This window comes from Oryx dammah, unplaced genomic scaffold, assembly GCF_014754425.2.
Source record: "Oryx dammah isolate SB20612 unplaced genomic scaffold, SCBI_Odam_1.1 HiC_scaffold_27, whole genome shotgun sequence".
NCBI lineage: Eukaryota > Metazoa > Chordata > Mammalia > Artiodactyla > Bovidae > Oryx > Oryx dammah.
This window is the reverse complement of record NW_024070211.1, coordinates 68,234,803-68,252,187: the sequence shown is the minus strand read 5'-3', so window position 1 is coordinate 68,252,187 and position 17,385 is coordinate 68,234,803. Positions and strand designations below refer to the sequence as shown.

Sequence of the window (17,385 nt, the reverse complement as noted above, 5' to 3'; positions counted from 1 at the left end):
TATGTATATATATGTAGATAGATACAGATACATCTCCAACCTTGTCTCAAAATCTAATTTTTAAGATCACTTTTCTGGGTCTTAAAAAGGAAAAAGTTAGCATATTCAATAATTTGAAAGGGGTTTATTTACGAAAAAATAGCAGAACTATAATCTAGACTAATAGCAGCCAGGCAATGACGACCTCTGTGGTATCAGAAGTGAGCCATTATCAGATACAAAAGGAGAAAATTGTGTAGATGAGGCAGCATTGATGGGAGAGTAACATCATTTAACACACACAGTAAGTCTTGGGTGACATTACAGGACAGAGTCAAGGGAATACATGCTGCCATTTTACTCGTCTCCTTATAATCTCTTGCCAAAGCACCAGAATGGCCATACTCTAGAGTGCATGGGAGCCCTTTTGATAGAGTTCATATGAGTTAATTTCCTGGGCCAAAAATCAGATATGTAAAAGTGGATAGTGGATCTGGGGTCACACAAAAGTTATGCAGTATATTTTTAATTTTATTTCCTTAGAGTTTAAAATAGTTTAACGAATCTGCAGAGTATTTGACTAGTTTGATGATGAGAGGATGGAAATGTGACTGAATGCAAATATGAAAGGTGACACGGATATGGTTAATGTCATATTTCAGTCTTCAACTACTCTTCTCCTCTTCTTATTCTTTTTACCTCCATTGTGCTTTCACCTCTGTTCAAATTGCTGGCAATCCACGAAATCCTAACTTCACTGCTTTATTCTTTCCTTCCTTTGCATCTGTTTTTCCTGGGACCAAAAGGGTAACCTGGAAATAGAGAGTTCTCCATGAAATGGAATCAAATCCACCACACTGTGTAGAAAATATTTATGTACAATGGAGATTTCAAGGACAGACATTTGTGGGTCAATGAGCCCACATCTACAGTTGGTTTCAAACTAACACTCATTTATTCTAGAGGAACTTCTGCATTCTCACATCGCCCACTGGTGGTCACCAGATGGAGAAAGGCTCGCCTTCCTAATGATAAATGATTCCTTGGTGCCTAACATGGTTATTCCTCGGTTTACTGGAGCTTTGTATCCCAAAGGAAAGCAGTATCCATATCCTAAGGTAAGTCATGTGGAAATGCTAGTTTGTTCCCCTTCTCTCTGCACCACTGAGTTGATCAATAGTATTCTTGGTTCAGAAACAAGTTGTCTTCTGAGAATTAAAGAAACCCCCTTACTTGTCGACAGACTCACGATTTTAAGAGCATGCGATAGTCTCTCCACTGTGCTTGCATAGGCACAGGTGAAGATGATTCAAGATTGCAGGAACTTCCGCTTTCTTTCTTTCCCTTTGATGCTGTCAGTCTTTATCTCTCACTTTCACAGTAAAAAAGAGAGTGAGAAAACATAAGTCAGCACTGATGCCAGAGCAAAGGTTTCTCCAAGGTATATTCTGTGAGTTGTTTATCACAGTCAAATAAGCTGGGAATTCTCGGTTTAAAAGAAAAAACATCTAGTTTTTTTCAGATGATTTCTCAGAGCAGTTAATATACTGTATGCTAATGTGTATTATAAATCTCCTATAAAAAGTAGACTAAGCATAAAGGATCTCAGTAAGGAATAGACTAAACATAAAGAATCTCACTTAAAAAAATAGACTAAACATAAAGAATCACCAATAAAGAATAGACTAAGCCTAGAGAATTTATTAGTGTTAATATTAACATCAGTATTCTTTTGGCAGAGCATACTCTGGAACATACTTTATAAAATGCTGGGCAGAGCCATAGTCAGGCATAGCTGGAATAGCTGGAATTGTTTTATTGTGTGAAGTGAATATGGAACTCTTGCCCAGATAGCAAAACTATTTTTTCTATGAGTAGCACAATTTCTCTTATTCCTAATGCTAAGTCCACAGGCCCTGACTCCACCCAACCATTCTTGCCATATCCTCTAACAAACTGATAACAAACTGATATTGAAGAGCAAATAATGGATATCTTTTTGAGTGATAGTGAGTTCTCATGATGAAAATTTATTATAAGTATTTTTCCTCAAAAGTGTTTAAATATTTTAATGTGATGTGAAGGCGCTCAGTTGTGTCCAACTCCTTGCGACTTCATGGACTGTAGCCTACCAGGCTCCTCCGTCCATGGGATTTTCCAGGCAAGAGTACTGGATTGGGTTGCCATTTCCATCTCCAACCTTTGCATCTCACATGAAACTAGAAAGAAGTCATATTCAGCATGGAGGTTTAGAAAAATCCCCCTCTTCTTCTGATACCCTGAAATCAGCCTTTGTCAGCCACAGAGTATATGCTCAGTAACAAGGTCATAAATCAATTTGCCTTTTGAGTCTCTTGGTATATTTTTATTCAGCAAAGCTACTTTTAAGTGTTGGGTAAGGCCTCTGAAAGCAGGCTGCAGAAACATCTGGAGTATATTGGTTTTTCTCTTATATGTCATTTTTAATTAATGTCATTCGTGCTTTAAAGCTCGTTTTCCCCATGTTTACAAAAAAACAAAAAAAAGAAAAAGTGAGGTAGCCCTAGACATTAGTCATGTAAAGAAGTCTTATAGAAAACTTTTCAATTCCAGTTTACACATTTTAACTCTTAAGGAGGTAAAAGGTGGCTGTTGATTTTATTTAGAAGCTGTTTTTAAGCCCTTTCTTTAGTGAGTTGTACGTTGTGTTTACAAAGTACAATAGACGGTATACCTTTAAATGTATGCATCACCGTAGCTGCTATGCAGAGTACTGGAAAAATTATGCATCCATGCATTTTTTACTTCTGCAGTGAGGGTGTGGCCGGTGGGTGGGGGGGTGACTTTGCTGATATTCCTGTTATCCACAAGACTCCTGGGGACAGGAGGAAGGACAGGGGTGAATATTGAGAGGGATGAGGAGACTATTTGCTCATGGAGATTCTGTGCTTTCTCTTTCCCCATCCCATCTTCCTTCCAGTAGGCTGTAATATCAGTGTGACTGACTGGCAGCTATGGAAGGCAGCAGGATTGAGAAGAATCTGATTCCACCATTCTGAAATATCATTTTTAGGCCACTTTCTGGGCCTAGATCTGAAAACACATATACTCAATGCTCCTCAGGAAAATATGGCAGTTTGACCTAGCAACAAAATAATTACATCTCCCAAGACGTTTGTATGGTACTTCATGTACCTTATGTCTTCTCCAGTTGTAGATTTACCCATGTTTTATGGATGACAGCTTATGCCAGTATAACATACCTGCACCTTTATTTTTACCAGAAAAAAAGTGAAAAGACTTCTGAACTAGATTCTCATCCCATTGGATTTACTTATAATGAAAGTTCACCTGACCATGTAAATACAAAATGAATAATAGGTCTTTGTTGTGAAAACAGCAAGTCAATAGGCAGGACAGTCACTCAGAATGTTCAGTGTGTGCACCATATGAAGGGCTTAAAATCAAATCCAGGGAAGGGACCACTTTCTGTATTTCCCAAGAGAAGTGGGGATGTTAGGATTCACAGAAAAGCCATATGTCATAGCTGCATCTTCAAGTTGCCTTCTTTGTTACAGACTTGGTGCTTGAACTTGGACACTCCTAGGCCTTAAAATTTTATTGTCTGTGGCAAACAAATGGACATATAAAAACATCTGAGAAAATCTAAATAAGTTAGCAGTAAATCAGAAGATTCTGGGTTGACAAACCTAGACAATATATTGTCATTTATGTTATTATTTAATTAATATAGTAAGTAGGCATAAAATAAAAATAATGTTTATGTATTAATTGGGTAAATCATGTATGCTAATAATACACTATATATTTTCATAGAGACCTTTCACTTTTTTTCTTTATTTGGCCTTCTTCACAATTGCGTCTGGTTTACAAATGGGCAAAATAAGGCTCTAAAAGGCTATGTCCTTTTATAAAAGTCATAGTTATTTTGAGAACAGAGAAATAACTCAAATTTATTGATTCTGTCTCTCTCTCTCTGTAAAACTACCAGAGGTTAACTTGTATCTCAGAAGATGTAGCTGGAATCCTTGTCAAGTTAACTAACAGATGTGGAGCTCTGGCGGCTCCATTAAGTACAAATGACTCAGCTCTGTATGAGTAACTTCCATAGCACCAAATATGTTACATGTTTGCACTCAGTTGCTTTGGTTCTGTCTAACTCTATGTGACCCAGCGGACTGTAGCCCAACAGGCTCCTCTGCCCTTGGGAGTCTACAGGCAAGAATACTGGAGTGGGTTAGCCATACCCTCCTCCAGGGGATCTTGCCGACCCAGGGATCAAATCCACATCTCCTGTCTTACAGTGGACTCTTTACCACTGAGCCACCAGAGAAGCCCCACACATGCAATATATATATATAATAAATGATACATCTCCAGGGGATCCAACCTGTGCTTCTCGCGTCTCCTGCATTGGCAGGCAGATTCTTGACCACTAGCACCACCTGGGAAGCCTCATATCTGATGCATGATGTGTGTTACATGGTAAAGGTCCTGAGTGTATTCATAACTACCGTTAAGGAGTATTAAAAATAAAGACAAGACATATAGTGGCCAAAGAGAAAGAATTCCAAGTCCTCAGGTGGTTGTCAGTAGAAATACCTGCAGATACTTAAGGCAACAGAGCTCGAAGAAACTAGTTTTGAGTTTTAATCCTGTTCTCAGAATAAACTTCAGTATCATTTTGAGTCTACTACTTGAATTTTCAAAATTTCATTATTTTATACTCTGGTTTAAAAAAAGAAATGTTTGTTAACTTTTCCACTAACAAATATGTTACTTTGATTTGCTCTTAACTTATGTAATAAACTTTCAAAAAGTTGTCCTTTAGACTTTTCAGTAATGCATAGAATTCACACTAAATTGTGCTTCAAATTAAACTAGATTAAAATGAGTGCAGCAAATACCCAATGTGGTCAGATTTCTAATGAAATACTTACACTAAACAGAAATATTTGTATTTTACTTAATTCAGCATGATTCAGAACTCATAAAATACCCTATCATTAGCAATTTAGCACAAAAAAAGATATACAGTTATATCTCAATAACCTCAGGTTAATCTTCTTAATTAAAACATTATCTTGTTTAATGACAATTTGGTTGCCAGTAAAATAAGGTTAATTATTATTGAGGCTTGTGTTTCACAATCATAGAGGGAGGATTCTGTGGATTTTCAGTCTTTGTAGCAAATTAGCTATAAAAGCCCAATGGATGAACTCCTCTAATTTGCAAACTATTGAAGCAATTCACATATTAAAAGATACAAGTGAATTTGCAATGTGCACTTAATTTCAAAACTCCATGGAAAGAAATCAAATTGAGATTATAGAATTCTAAACAGCTAAATTTTAGAAACAGCTTAATGTTTGATTTTGGCCACATGGAAGCTAACTGGAATACCAGTTATCCTTACAGTCTTGTAGATCAGAAAAAAAAAACAAAACTGCCTTAATATATGGTAATAACCATGTATATTTTCAACAAAGTATGTCATAAAATTATGCATCATTGATAAGAGTTCACAAAAACTGATTAGATATAATGCAATTTGTCATTTTCTTCAGTTTACTGAAAGATTAAAAAATATAAACACAATAAAAAAACTAGAAAAATCAATGTCTATCCATTATATTTAATTCATGAGTTAATTATTTAAGTAAATGTATACTATTTTGGGCACCTTTGTAAATCATCATTTTTGTTAGTCCACATAACAAAAGTATGAGATGGTTGTTTTCCACAGAAAGAAAATCTATTTTGACTCAAAACTTCTGTGACGTATTCTCAGAGTAACATGGCCTTATTTTTGATAATCAAATAAAATAATACTTTAGAATCTTTCATGTCCTATCCAAGGTCCAAATCCAGTAAATAACAGTGAAAATTTGAACCCAGACTTCTCTGATTTGTAAACTGAACCATTTCTCAAAATGTAGCCCTTTTACTAGCAGTATCAGCCACATCTGGGAAATTATTTGAAGTGCAAATTCTCACATCCCATCCAGACATTAGAAATGCTGCAGGTGGAGCTCAGCAATCATAGGTTTAATAAGCTTTCCAGGACCTCTGGATGATTTTCATGAAAGTTCACCTTTAATAACTGCTGAGCAGTAATATGCATCTATATGTAGATATATGCACATATTAATATATCAGTATTTTGTTAACATTTGCATACTAATTAAAATTATCCAGGAATCTTGTTAAAGCCCAGGTTCTTAGATCCACACCCCAAGATTCTGATTCTGAGTATGAATATAGGTTCAGCTGGGGCCATGAATTTGTGTTTATAAAATTCTCATTTATTCTGCTGGCTAATGAACAGCATTTTGAATGACATTGCAAAATACTGTGTCCCCACCCTAAATTTTAGCATATTTGATCAAGCTAAAGAAATTATTACACTCAAAAAATACAGAGAAAGACCAATACTTTCAGGGTGGAACATGGAAGTTTAATTAAAACAAAAGTGATGTGAAAAACAGTTACTAAGAGAGGAAGAAGGGTATATTGCTCAAGACAGAGGAACCTAGGCACTGGAGAGTTTTAGAATAAAAAGCTTTACAAAATTTGACACCAGAGGCTTCTCTGTGAGGCAAGTTCATTGCTTATTTTCCAGGAAGCCCTTTATCATATGAACCATTTTCATAATCTCTGTTTATGGTCACCACATTTCTAAAATGAAAGCTTTTCTAGACTCCTTTCTTTGGATCAAACTCCTGACGTGTGTGATACACTTCCACAGATGTACTAGTCAGTTTTTTTAAATGAAGACTTTCTTTTTTTTGGAGCAGTTTAAGATTCACAACAAACTTAAGGGGAAGGAAGATATTTGTACCATATATAACCCCTTTTGCCACTCAACCTCCCCCACTAGAGTTGGGTTTGATACAACTGATGAAGCTCCATTGACACATTGTAATCACCCAAAGTCCAGAGTTTGCATTATGGTTCAACCTTGGTTCATGTATTCTATGAGTTTGGACAGATGTGTAATGAAAGACACAGAGTATTTTGCTCTTCTCTATAAATCCTCTGTTTCTTCATCTATTCATCCCCCCTCCCTCCCCTCCATGCTCCTTATTTTTAATAAGTTAACAAGATATTCTTGAGGCGGTATTACTGATTGTTGGGGGAACACATCATGTTGCTTCTGGTCCTAATTTAACTCTGGATTTTGGATTTTTTTCACATTCCTTGAATGTGAATCTTCATTATCTTTAAATCGGTGCTATTATTCTCCTTTGATTTTTACCACGTCTTTTAATTCAGCTCACTTTTGATTTCCTTGTCCTTTGTATATCTCACTGGTCTTCTCTTCACAAAGCAGCTAGACCACAATGATGATGATATGTTTTTTAGAAACACATTGAGCTACAAGTAGTCAGTTGATTATATTATTTATTCACATAAACATTCTTTCATCCATTCATCCAACATACTTGCGATATGTTGATTTAAGTTCCCAGGTCTGCTCCCTAAAATTTCACAGTATATTTTAAAAACTTGGATGATAATTGCCTAGGAATGAACTGAAGCTAAACTAGAGCAGTTAAGAACATCCTGGGGTTAAATACTGGCTCCCTTAGTTATTGGATGCTTCACCTTGAACAATTTGCTTAGCTTCTCCATCTGGGAAATGGTTTTAAATAGGCCTTAGGACTGTAGTAGGAACATACAATAAGATAATTCACGTGGTGCTTTAACACATATGAGGAGCCAGAAACATACTAACTGCTATACAGCCTAGTTACTATTTCACAAATTTTGATTTAATAGACTCAAATTACAGTTTCTTTCCACTGTCTTTCTAGTCTTCAAGCTAGGTGCATAGTGAAGGCATTCTGCTCCATACTACATCCTAAGGTAATTTATACCTCATTTTAGTATTCATTATAATTTAAAAGAATACCTGTGATGACTAATGCATGGAGCAGATTAGGTATTGTGGAATTTTAAGCACCAGGATTTGGTATGTTTTCTTTTTCTTTCTTCTTCCTCTTCTTACTTTTAAATTACCCAAGCTCTCTTCCCTTTGCATTTCATATCCTATAGTGTGAGTTGTTTTGTAAAGCCAGCCATTCTAGTGTCATTCTAGGGGAAGAACACAGTAGTACTGCCTAATGAATAAAGTCATCATGATTTTCTATCACCTTTAATTGTCTGACTGAAATGCTTGAGAAGCAGCAATCTACAAAAACAATTGAAAGCAATCAAGTTGTTGAATTTAAAATCATTTCTACTTCAGAGAAATTAAACGTTTTCCCTATTCTAACACAAAATTGCAAAAGAATCAAAATGCATTTTTTTTCTTTCTCAATATATTCTAATACTTAATATATTTGCATTGCAACTTTCATTTTCTCAAAGGCAGGTCAAGTGAACCCAACAATCAAATTATATGTTGTAAACCTATATGGACCAACTCATACTTTGGAACTCATGCCACCAGATAGCTTTAAATCAAGGTATGTAATTTCAATTTCACTTTTACCAGAAAATAGATCTATTAACTCCAGTGATCATTTTGTTGCCATTTGGAGAGAGATGTGATCAGCTCAATAAATTCACTTGAAAATAAAACTGAGGTTGCCTCCATTAGTGTAAGAATGAACTCATTCTGGATCTCTTGTTCCCAGGAAGAATTTAGAGTTTTAAGGTGATTACCAGCACCACAAAATGACTAAATATACTGATAGCAAGAATTAGATCTTCAGCCGGAGACATGTGTGAGAGAGATGGGGGCAAAAGATAATTTTCTATTGAATTTTCTTCCTGAAAATAACTGCTCCATATTTTTAAATGGCTCTCTTTAAAAGAGTACCATCTTCCTAAAATGTGTGTGATATTCCAACTTTTTCCCTCTTAACTTGCCAATGATTTCCTAGCTTTCTTCTCCAGGCAGAAAATTTTAATGAGATTTTGCTTTAAATATCCTACATAAGATTTATTTAAGCTCTAGTACGGAGAAGGCAATGGCACCCCACTCCAGTACTCTTGCCTGGAAAATCCCATGGATGGAGGAGCCTGGTGGGCTGCAGTCCATGGGGTCACTAGGAGTCAGACACGACTGAGCGACTTTACTTTCACTTTTCACTTTCATGCATTGGAGAGGGGAATGGCAACCCCCTCCAGTGTTCTTGCCTGGAGAATCCCAGGGACAAGGGAGCCTCATGGGCTGCTGTCTATGGGATCATACAGAGTCGGACATGACTGAAGACTTAGCAGCAGCAGCAGCAGCAGGGACAAAAGAAATACATCATATGGATCGAAAGCATCATTTTAATGTTAGTAAAATCTCCAATAACTGAACAGCTAATAAAATAATCATGTGGATTGTGAAATCCACAGTGATCTCAAACTTGTCAATTGACTTTTCAAATTTTTTAACCTGGTGAAAATTTACAACATTTCTGGAGATTTTACACTATGAGTGAGCGACTGAAGTCGCTCAGTCATGTCCGACTGTTTGTGACCCCGTGGACTGTAGCCTACCAGGCTCCTCCATCCATGGGATTTTCCAGGCAAGAGTACTGGAGTGGGTTGCCATTTTCTTCTCCAGGGGATCTTCCTGACCATATATTTTACTATTGAATGATATAACTAAGCTTACAGTTTGTTTTTTTAATATCAAAAATAATTACAGGGTGACTGATTGAAGTTGAAATACCACTTAGTGTTCCATTGACATATTTGGGAAATTTTCATCATATTTAGGATTTTTACAGATAGTACAGCCTCCAGTCTGTGGACATTTTTCCTACTTGAAGAGGAGTTGTTAAAAATATATGTTATGCTTACACTGGAAAGGCCTCCATTAACTATCTGACATTGACTTTTCCTATTATTGATGGAAAAGATGAAGTCCAAAGAAAAAGTATGCTTGACATAGAATCTTAAGATTAGTTGGCAGGAGAGATAGAAAGTGAAATAAAACATCTTTCAAGTTATAGAGCATTTCATCTAGATTGTGATAAAAGACTTTTATCATAAAATTGACATATAGAATACAGTATAGGTTGACCAAATCAGATGAAACTTCCACTTCTGAACTTGGTTTACCAGCGGTGAAAGTTTTACACACAAATGAAGCAATTATGAAAATTATTAATATTTTTTGTGATCTGTCCTTTCGCTATTTGTTTGGCACTCTGAACTAACAGAAAGGGCACTAGACTGGAGTGTTTGAGTTATATCTCTGCTACCACTTTATTATATGACCTTGGATAAGTCACTCTTTATCTCTCTCTGGGCCTGAATGCCCTCATCTTAAAATAATAATTTCTAATTTTCATTAATTTTAAAAATCTTTAAAATGGAAGTCAATTTTATAATGTCCAGATTTCTTTCCTGATGCTATTACTTAAGAGCCTCTCTAATGAATTCACTAGATAGGACATAGTAGTGTCATCAAATACAAAAATTTCTAAAGGTGGAATCAATTGTCATTATTAGAGTATTAGTTAAGCACATATCTCTTTAATATTTGAGGTAAAATGTGATCAAGTTAGGTACCCATTGCAAAAAGATATTGTATATCTTTAAATGTAGGCAATCTAATATATAGAAATATAGAAAGATATACTAGATCTCTCTAAGAATGAAGAAGCATCCTGTGAAGAAAAAGTTCTTAGTGTAATTCAGGTATGTTGTTCTGGCAATGAATTTGATCTGCATTTGGAAGAGTCAGGTAATACCTTATCTATACAATGTATGTAGCATGTTAGTATGTTTTGTTTTTCTTCCATAATTATGTAACTTGGAGAAGGAAATGGCAACCTACTCCAGTATTCTTGCCTGGCAAATCCTACAGACAGAGGACCCTAGCAGGCTACAGTCCATGGGGTCTCAAAGAGTTGGACACAACTTAATGACTAAACAACAACACAACAATTATATAGCTGCGATTTGTTACATGTGAAATGCACCAAAGTTTATGATTTACTCTTTTTGTTGGAAAACTCAAGATCAAAGTTTACTTCAAAACGGTTTTTTCAAATGTTCCCCGTGCTTCAGTTTTCATGTTTCCTTCTGCATTTCCTTATTCATTTATTCCTGATGAACACTTTAGTCCAATTTCCTATCACCTATATTTAGCCTCTCTAAGCACAGGTGTTAGTTTAATGGGTCTAAAATCACGCGAGCATGAACAACATAGAAATATATCTACAGTGCAAATCAAAGAATGCTACATTAATCTGCACATCAAAGGGAAATTAATCTCATACTTTCTCTTGATTTTGTTTTAGGATTTTCAGTATCTATAATAGTTAATACTCAGTACTTTAGCCGTATGGAAATTTGCTAGAAAACTATTGTGCCCTCCCTGATGATATACACATTTGAGATCTAAGAGTTATCATTTTTCATAATTTATTGGTCAGGGTTCTGAAAATTAAGATGACACACTCAAGATGGGCAATTGAAATGTATTAATTAAGGGACCTTTAGCAAAGATATGGGAAGGATTAAAAGGAAACTCACAAGGGATGGGAATGCAACAAAAGAGTCTGCAATAGCAGAAAGCTTTTACTACCCCAGGACTGAAGGAACAAGGGGCAGGCTTCCTTAAAAAGCCTGAGAAGGCCTGTAGCAAAAGAACAGGATGGACCAGCAGGTAGAACAATTCAGTCATTGCAAAACCAGACCGTAAAGAGGGGAGAGTGTCCAAAGAATAAAACTGAATCCTCTCCTCTAAAGCTTTGAGTTCCTCCAGAGGTCTCTCTTGGGCTAGGGAACCTGTTGGTTGAGTTCAGGCTCTGGAAACGGTGGGAGCAAGGGGCAAACTCCAGACTAGATCTGGCAAATGGAGCATATTCAGTGCAAATGATTTAAGGATAATGTTGACCTTAAGAAATTTATCATGGTTATTACTTTAGGGGTGGGTTGGAAATGTCCACCAGGATACACAATAATTTATCTGAAGCCAAGTTCTGTCTGTTTCTGGTTCTGTTCCTGTCCCTATGGCTTTTTCTCTGTCTTTGTGTATGTATGGTGTGTGTGTGTGTTTCAGTCTTTCTCTCTCTTTCTCTCTCTCCACACACACAAACACATACAGACACACACACAAGCCTATACATACATGATGATTTATCTTAGCATTATTTGTGCTTTTCCTGAAAACTTGCCATATTTTTCTCAAATGCATTGCAGATTATATAACTGTTTAAACTGCATTAGTGTCTTTTGGACATGGAGTTTACCCTAGGTGATACTTTGTGCTGTGTGCTGAGTCACTTAGGTCATGTCCAACTCTTTGCAACCCCATGGACTGTAGCCTGCCAGGCTCCTCTGTTCCTGGGGATTCTCCAGGCAAGAATACTGGAGTGGGTTGCTTCCAGGGGATCTTCCCAACCCAGGGATCGTACCCAGGTCTCCCGCATTGCAAGTGCATTCTTTACCATCTGAGTCACCAGGGAAGCCCTTTGTAGTACTTTGCTGCCGCTGCTGCCAAGTCACTTCAGTCGTGTCTGACTCTGCAACCCTATAGACGGCAACCCACCAGACTCCCCCGTCCCCAGGATTCTCCAGGCAAGAACACTGGAGTGGGTTGCCATTTCCTTCTCCAATACATGAAAGTGAAAAGTGAAAGTGAAGTCCCTCAGTCGTGTCTGATTCTTAGCAACACCATGGACTGCAGCCTACCAGGCAAGAGTACTGGAGGGGAGTGCCATTGCCTTCCTTTGGGGTACTTTAGGCATCCTTTATATACTTATTTTCCTTTATCTGTCTTCCCAATCTTATTTGCCATGGTATTCTTAAATCATTCAAAACTAACAAAAACTCTTTATTTTTGTAACTGTTAGATATATGAGTGTATACTTAGTCGCTCAGTTTTGTCCAACTCTTTGCGACCCCATGAACTGTAGCTTGCCAGGCTCCTTTGTCTATGGGTTTTCTCCAGGCAAGAATACTGGAATGGGTTGCCATGCCCAGCTGCAGAGGATCTTCCCAACTCAGGGGTTGAACCCAGGTCTCCTGCACTGCAGGTGGATTCTTTACCATCTGAGCCCCAGGGAAGCCCCATTAGATATATAAATATACAAATTAGTTTATTGGTACCAACATTAGTAGCAATACTTCCATATTTATTAGTATTCCCATAGATGTTGGAGAATTTAGGTATGAACTTAAAAATATATAATTAACTTTTAGAGGAAATATTTTTATAACAATGAATCATAGATTTTTCTACAGGGTAGCGAATTGTCACACTGTTTTGGAGTAGTGATCATCTCCTGTGTTAATTCATCTCTAGGCTGAAGAATAAAAATAATGGTTTATCTTTAGGTTCTCCTTACTCTCTGTCTTTGACATTATTTTGTTTACCTGAAATCTTTCTTTTTTCATCCACCCTTGTGACCCATTGTTTTCAGACTGTTTCATTCATGTGATGCTGTCAAACTGCCACTGTCACTCTGGGCTTAAAACTGCCCTGCTTTTTCTTCCTATTTAATTGAAGCATGTCTAGTCTGCATCTCTTATTTTTCCAATGAAGGTGTATGCCTTCCAAAAATATAATTAATAAATGTATCTTTGTTAGGGAAATGACCCTTCTTATAAGTAATGCATATTTGCTATTAATAACAGAGGTCTACGGAGGACCTAGCTGTGAGTTAGTCATGAATGTCATCACAACACACTAATGGGCAGAGATCTTGGATTATCTGGAAGCATGTGAGCATATGTGCACAAAGACTGTTGTGAACAAAGGGGAGTGATTGAACAGGAAGCCAATGAAAACACAGGTGTGACTGCTAACGCACCTGTCTGCTGATGATGCTGGCACCTCCATTTCAAACACCCTTGTGAACAACTAGATCTCCTGTACCAGACCACCCAGCTAGTAGAAAATCTTTCTTGACTTGAGTGCAATCCCTCTAACCTGTTTGTCTCTGTCTCTGTGGCTCAAGAGGACCAGAGAGATCCTTGAGGGCTTCCTGGGTAATCCAGAGCCATGGAGACTAGGAACAAGCAGGAAAACCAGTTAGAAGGAAGGGACAGTTTTGCTGGCCACTGGTTGTGGGACACCAGATCTAATGTGTTCATAAGATGAAGTTCCAGGAGGACAGCCACATTTGCAACAGGCAGGCCAAATAGTGTGGCATTTTCAGGTAGAGGCATGTCCTTACTTCCTCATTAAGAGCAACCCTAAATATTTATATGCAAACTGAAAATGTCTTTATGAATCATAAGGAGATGTGCACCTAGGATCTTGAAAGAAAGAAAGAAAGAAAGAATATGGGATGTGATCGTCCCTACCTTTTTAGGTGTCAAGTTCCACTTATCTTTCATTTTGGGTATTTCCAACACTTTATCACAGAGATTTCAATGGTTTGAAATTATCCCAATGACCTTTACAAGTTTTATTTTATGGAGAACTCTAATCCTTTTGAATATATGTACTAAAATGTCTCACATAAGACTAAATTTTGCTTATGAACATAAGATACATTATGCACAAATGCACAAAATAATATTATTTGATCAAAGAGAAAATATAAGTGGTATGACTATAAATAATAATTAACTTAATTTTATACCTAAGTTAGTTTCCTTTTAAAAATCATTTATTCACCAGATTTGTACCAGTTGAATTTTGTTTTTAATTGAATTTTAATTGTTTTTATAAATAATAATTTTCTTTTAAGCCAAGATTTCCTGTCATAGGTAACAAATGTATCAATATCTGGGAAGACATTGCAAATATGTTCTTAAAACATTTCACTTGAGAACTATTTTGAAAGGAAAAACACTTAAAATGAATATTTAAATGTTATTTGTTGTTCCTGTTGTTATCTATTTTAAAAATCATTCATGTTAGTTCTCATTTGGCACAAAGTATACTACCACTCACTTTAGTTAATTGAGACAAATTTCTGATCATTTATAAAATTCTTCTATGTGGCATTATTTTTCAATAAATATGGGCACTTTGATTTTGCAATCTATGATCAGTTGTTTATAACAATCAAATCTGTTTTCCTTCAGTTTTGCACTTTTACGCCAATTAATGATAAATATATATTATCTCAATTCAGCATTTTTTTCCTGATTGATTATAGTATCCATTATCATTTTACTCCATGCTAAAATGTCTAGGTATTTCTTAAAAGCTGATGCTTATAATTTTTCCTTTTTAGTATTCACACTGCCAAACATAATACATGTAAAATAAATCAGTTTAAATAAAGGACAGTGAAAATGAACAAGATATAGATATATATATAGAGAGAGAGATATATTTTTTAAGAATTACAAGTTCCATTCATTTGGCCAAAGACTAATCCTAAATCAGTTGCATATTTTATTCGAAGTTGCTTTGTTAACTTTATCTAGGGAACTTTATTCTATGACTTCACTGAGTTTCTAGGCAATTTTCATGTGGGACTCAGCTGGTTGTGAAATCTACTGGATGTCTTGAAGAGCTTGTTGAAGAAGATATGGCAAGATTCACTTTATAACAAGTTATGCTTGTCCTTCCACTGATATTTTCTCTTTGATGGGCTAACACATTTTCTAGAGATAGCACTAACTACTCAATAATGTTAGCAATGTGAGATTCAGGTAGCTGAATGTCTAACCCAGATGTGTCTAAGGACAGAAGGTTTTTCTTTCATAAGTGTTTTTCTTTTAAGTCATATAAAAATTTGATGGATTAATTTTAACATAATATACATGGATGGCATTTTTCAAACCATTTCTAAAGCATCCCATATATTCATAAACTGGGCAATTTTGTTAGATTTTTCTTATCATAAATTGAATTATGGATGAGTGCAGTTGTTACGTGTTGATTGGGCAATTTTGTGACATATTATGTAAATTTCCAGACATAGACTCTATAATGAAAAAATATAAACTGTAAGGGAAAAATATAACTTTCCCCAGTCCACAACCAGTCTGAGGACATCATAATCATCATAATTAGCATCCTCAATATACCAAAAATTCAGTAGCCCTTCATTACTCTCCATTTGATTCTTTGTATGCTTTAAACTTTTTCAAGTGAATAAGCTAGAAAAGCAATATTGTAAGAAGTATTATGAATAAGATTGAGAGTGGCCCTTGTCCCACAAGCAAAAAGACCAAAACAAACTATTCATGACTCTGTATCTCAAGTCTTCTTGGATAAAGTGAGATGACATGGAAGTCATACCTAAGAAATAATTATTAAATCAATAATAAGATTTGCCTTTTATTATTGAATATTTTTGAAAAAGTAAAATAGAATATAGCTTAGAAAGTTTTTACTTATTTTGCACATATGTTAGTACTGTAGTAATCAACAAAAAATAAAAAATTACTTATAAAGATATAGCATTTTGATTATTTTTATTTTTCTAAAAATATTCCTTCTGTGAAATCATTCACTTTTAACATTAGTCTCAGATTTTCTGTATATTTGTAAATGTGCACATGTTTACATATATATGTATACACATAATTTGTATTTACATATGTCAATACTTGAAGAAGCACATGTATATGTGTATATACATATATATATATATATATAGAGAGAGAGAGATTCATGTAATATGACATCCTTATAGTGTTTTCTTTATTCTGCATATAAAATAACAAGTATAATTTTTGGAACTATGCTGGTTCTCTGGCTCTTAATGTAAATTCTAATTTTGTTTCCAAACTAGAGAATACTATATCACTATGGTTAAATGGGTAAGCAACACCAAGACGGTGGTCAGATGGTTAAATCGACCTCAGAACATCTCCATCCTCACAGTCTGTGAGACCACTACTGGTGCTTGTAGCAGAGTGAGTATAATTTGCTTTCCTTCATGCTTAAAATAAAATCAATTATGCTACCTCTCAAAGGAAAAGTAAACAGTCATTTGTGCAAAGACTTCAATATTTAACTCTGAAGGTAGTAGAATAGTCATTTTATCAGCAGTGTATACTTTAATTCATATGTCTTACATACTTTGAAGTAAGAAATACAGATGATAAACCAAAGAGAATAAACTAGGCTTTAAAACAATGAATTCTTATATAATATAAAAGATAGTCCAAGCCATGTTAGTTTCACTCTCAAATATGAACTTTCTCTCTACATTTTGACAGTGATTAACTTGAGAACATGGGATGTTTCTTTTATGTCTTTTTTAAACATACTCCAAAAGATTCAGTGATTTTCTGTAGTCCAGATTAGTCTTCTAACAAAGTGTCTCTGTCTTTAAATTAATTGAAAGTAGTAAAAAAAAAAAGATTCTTGAATATCTTTTGAAAATATATTGTATTTAAATTCTATAATCATATTTGTAAAATATTCAATAGATTCTATACATATAGTTTTTAAGATCCTTAATAAAAGAGATACTTGAATAAGTTTGAATTGTTATAATACATAATGGGTACTTGGTAAAGAATTCTCAATTATTT

At 35.4% G+C, this 17,385-nt stretch overlaps 1 protein-coding gene across 1 annotated transcript in view; it reads left to right on the top strand.

The window, feature by feature from the left end:
• The first annotated feature begins 296 nt into the window (after window positions 1-296).
• DPP10 (dipeptidyl peptidase like 10) overlaps window positions 297-17,385 on the top strand; it is a 118,646-nt gene continuing 101,557 nt past the window's right edge. Inside the window, exons 1-3 of the mRNA XM_040228988.1 lie at window positions 297-1,097; window positions 8,353-8,450; window positions 16,638-16,761. Of these exons, the coding sequence (XP_040084922.1) occupies window positions 1,008-1,097; window positions 8,353-8,450; window positions 16,638-16,761 (312 nt within the window). The 5' untranslated portion in view covers window positions 297-1,007. The remainder of the gene's footprint in view (window positions 1,098-8,352; window positions 8,451-16,637; window positions 16,762-17,385) is intronic.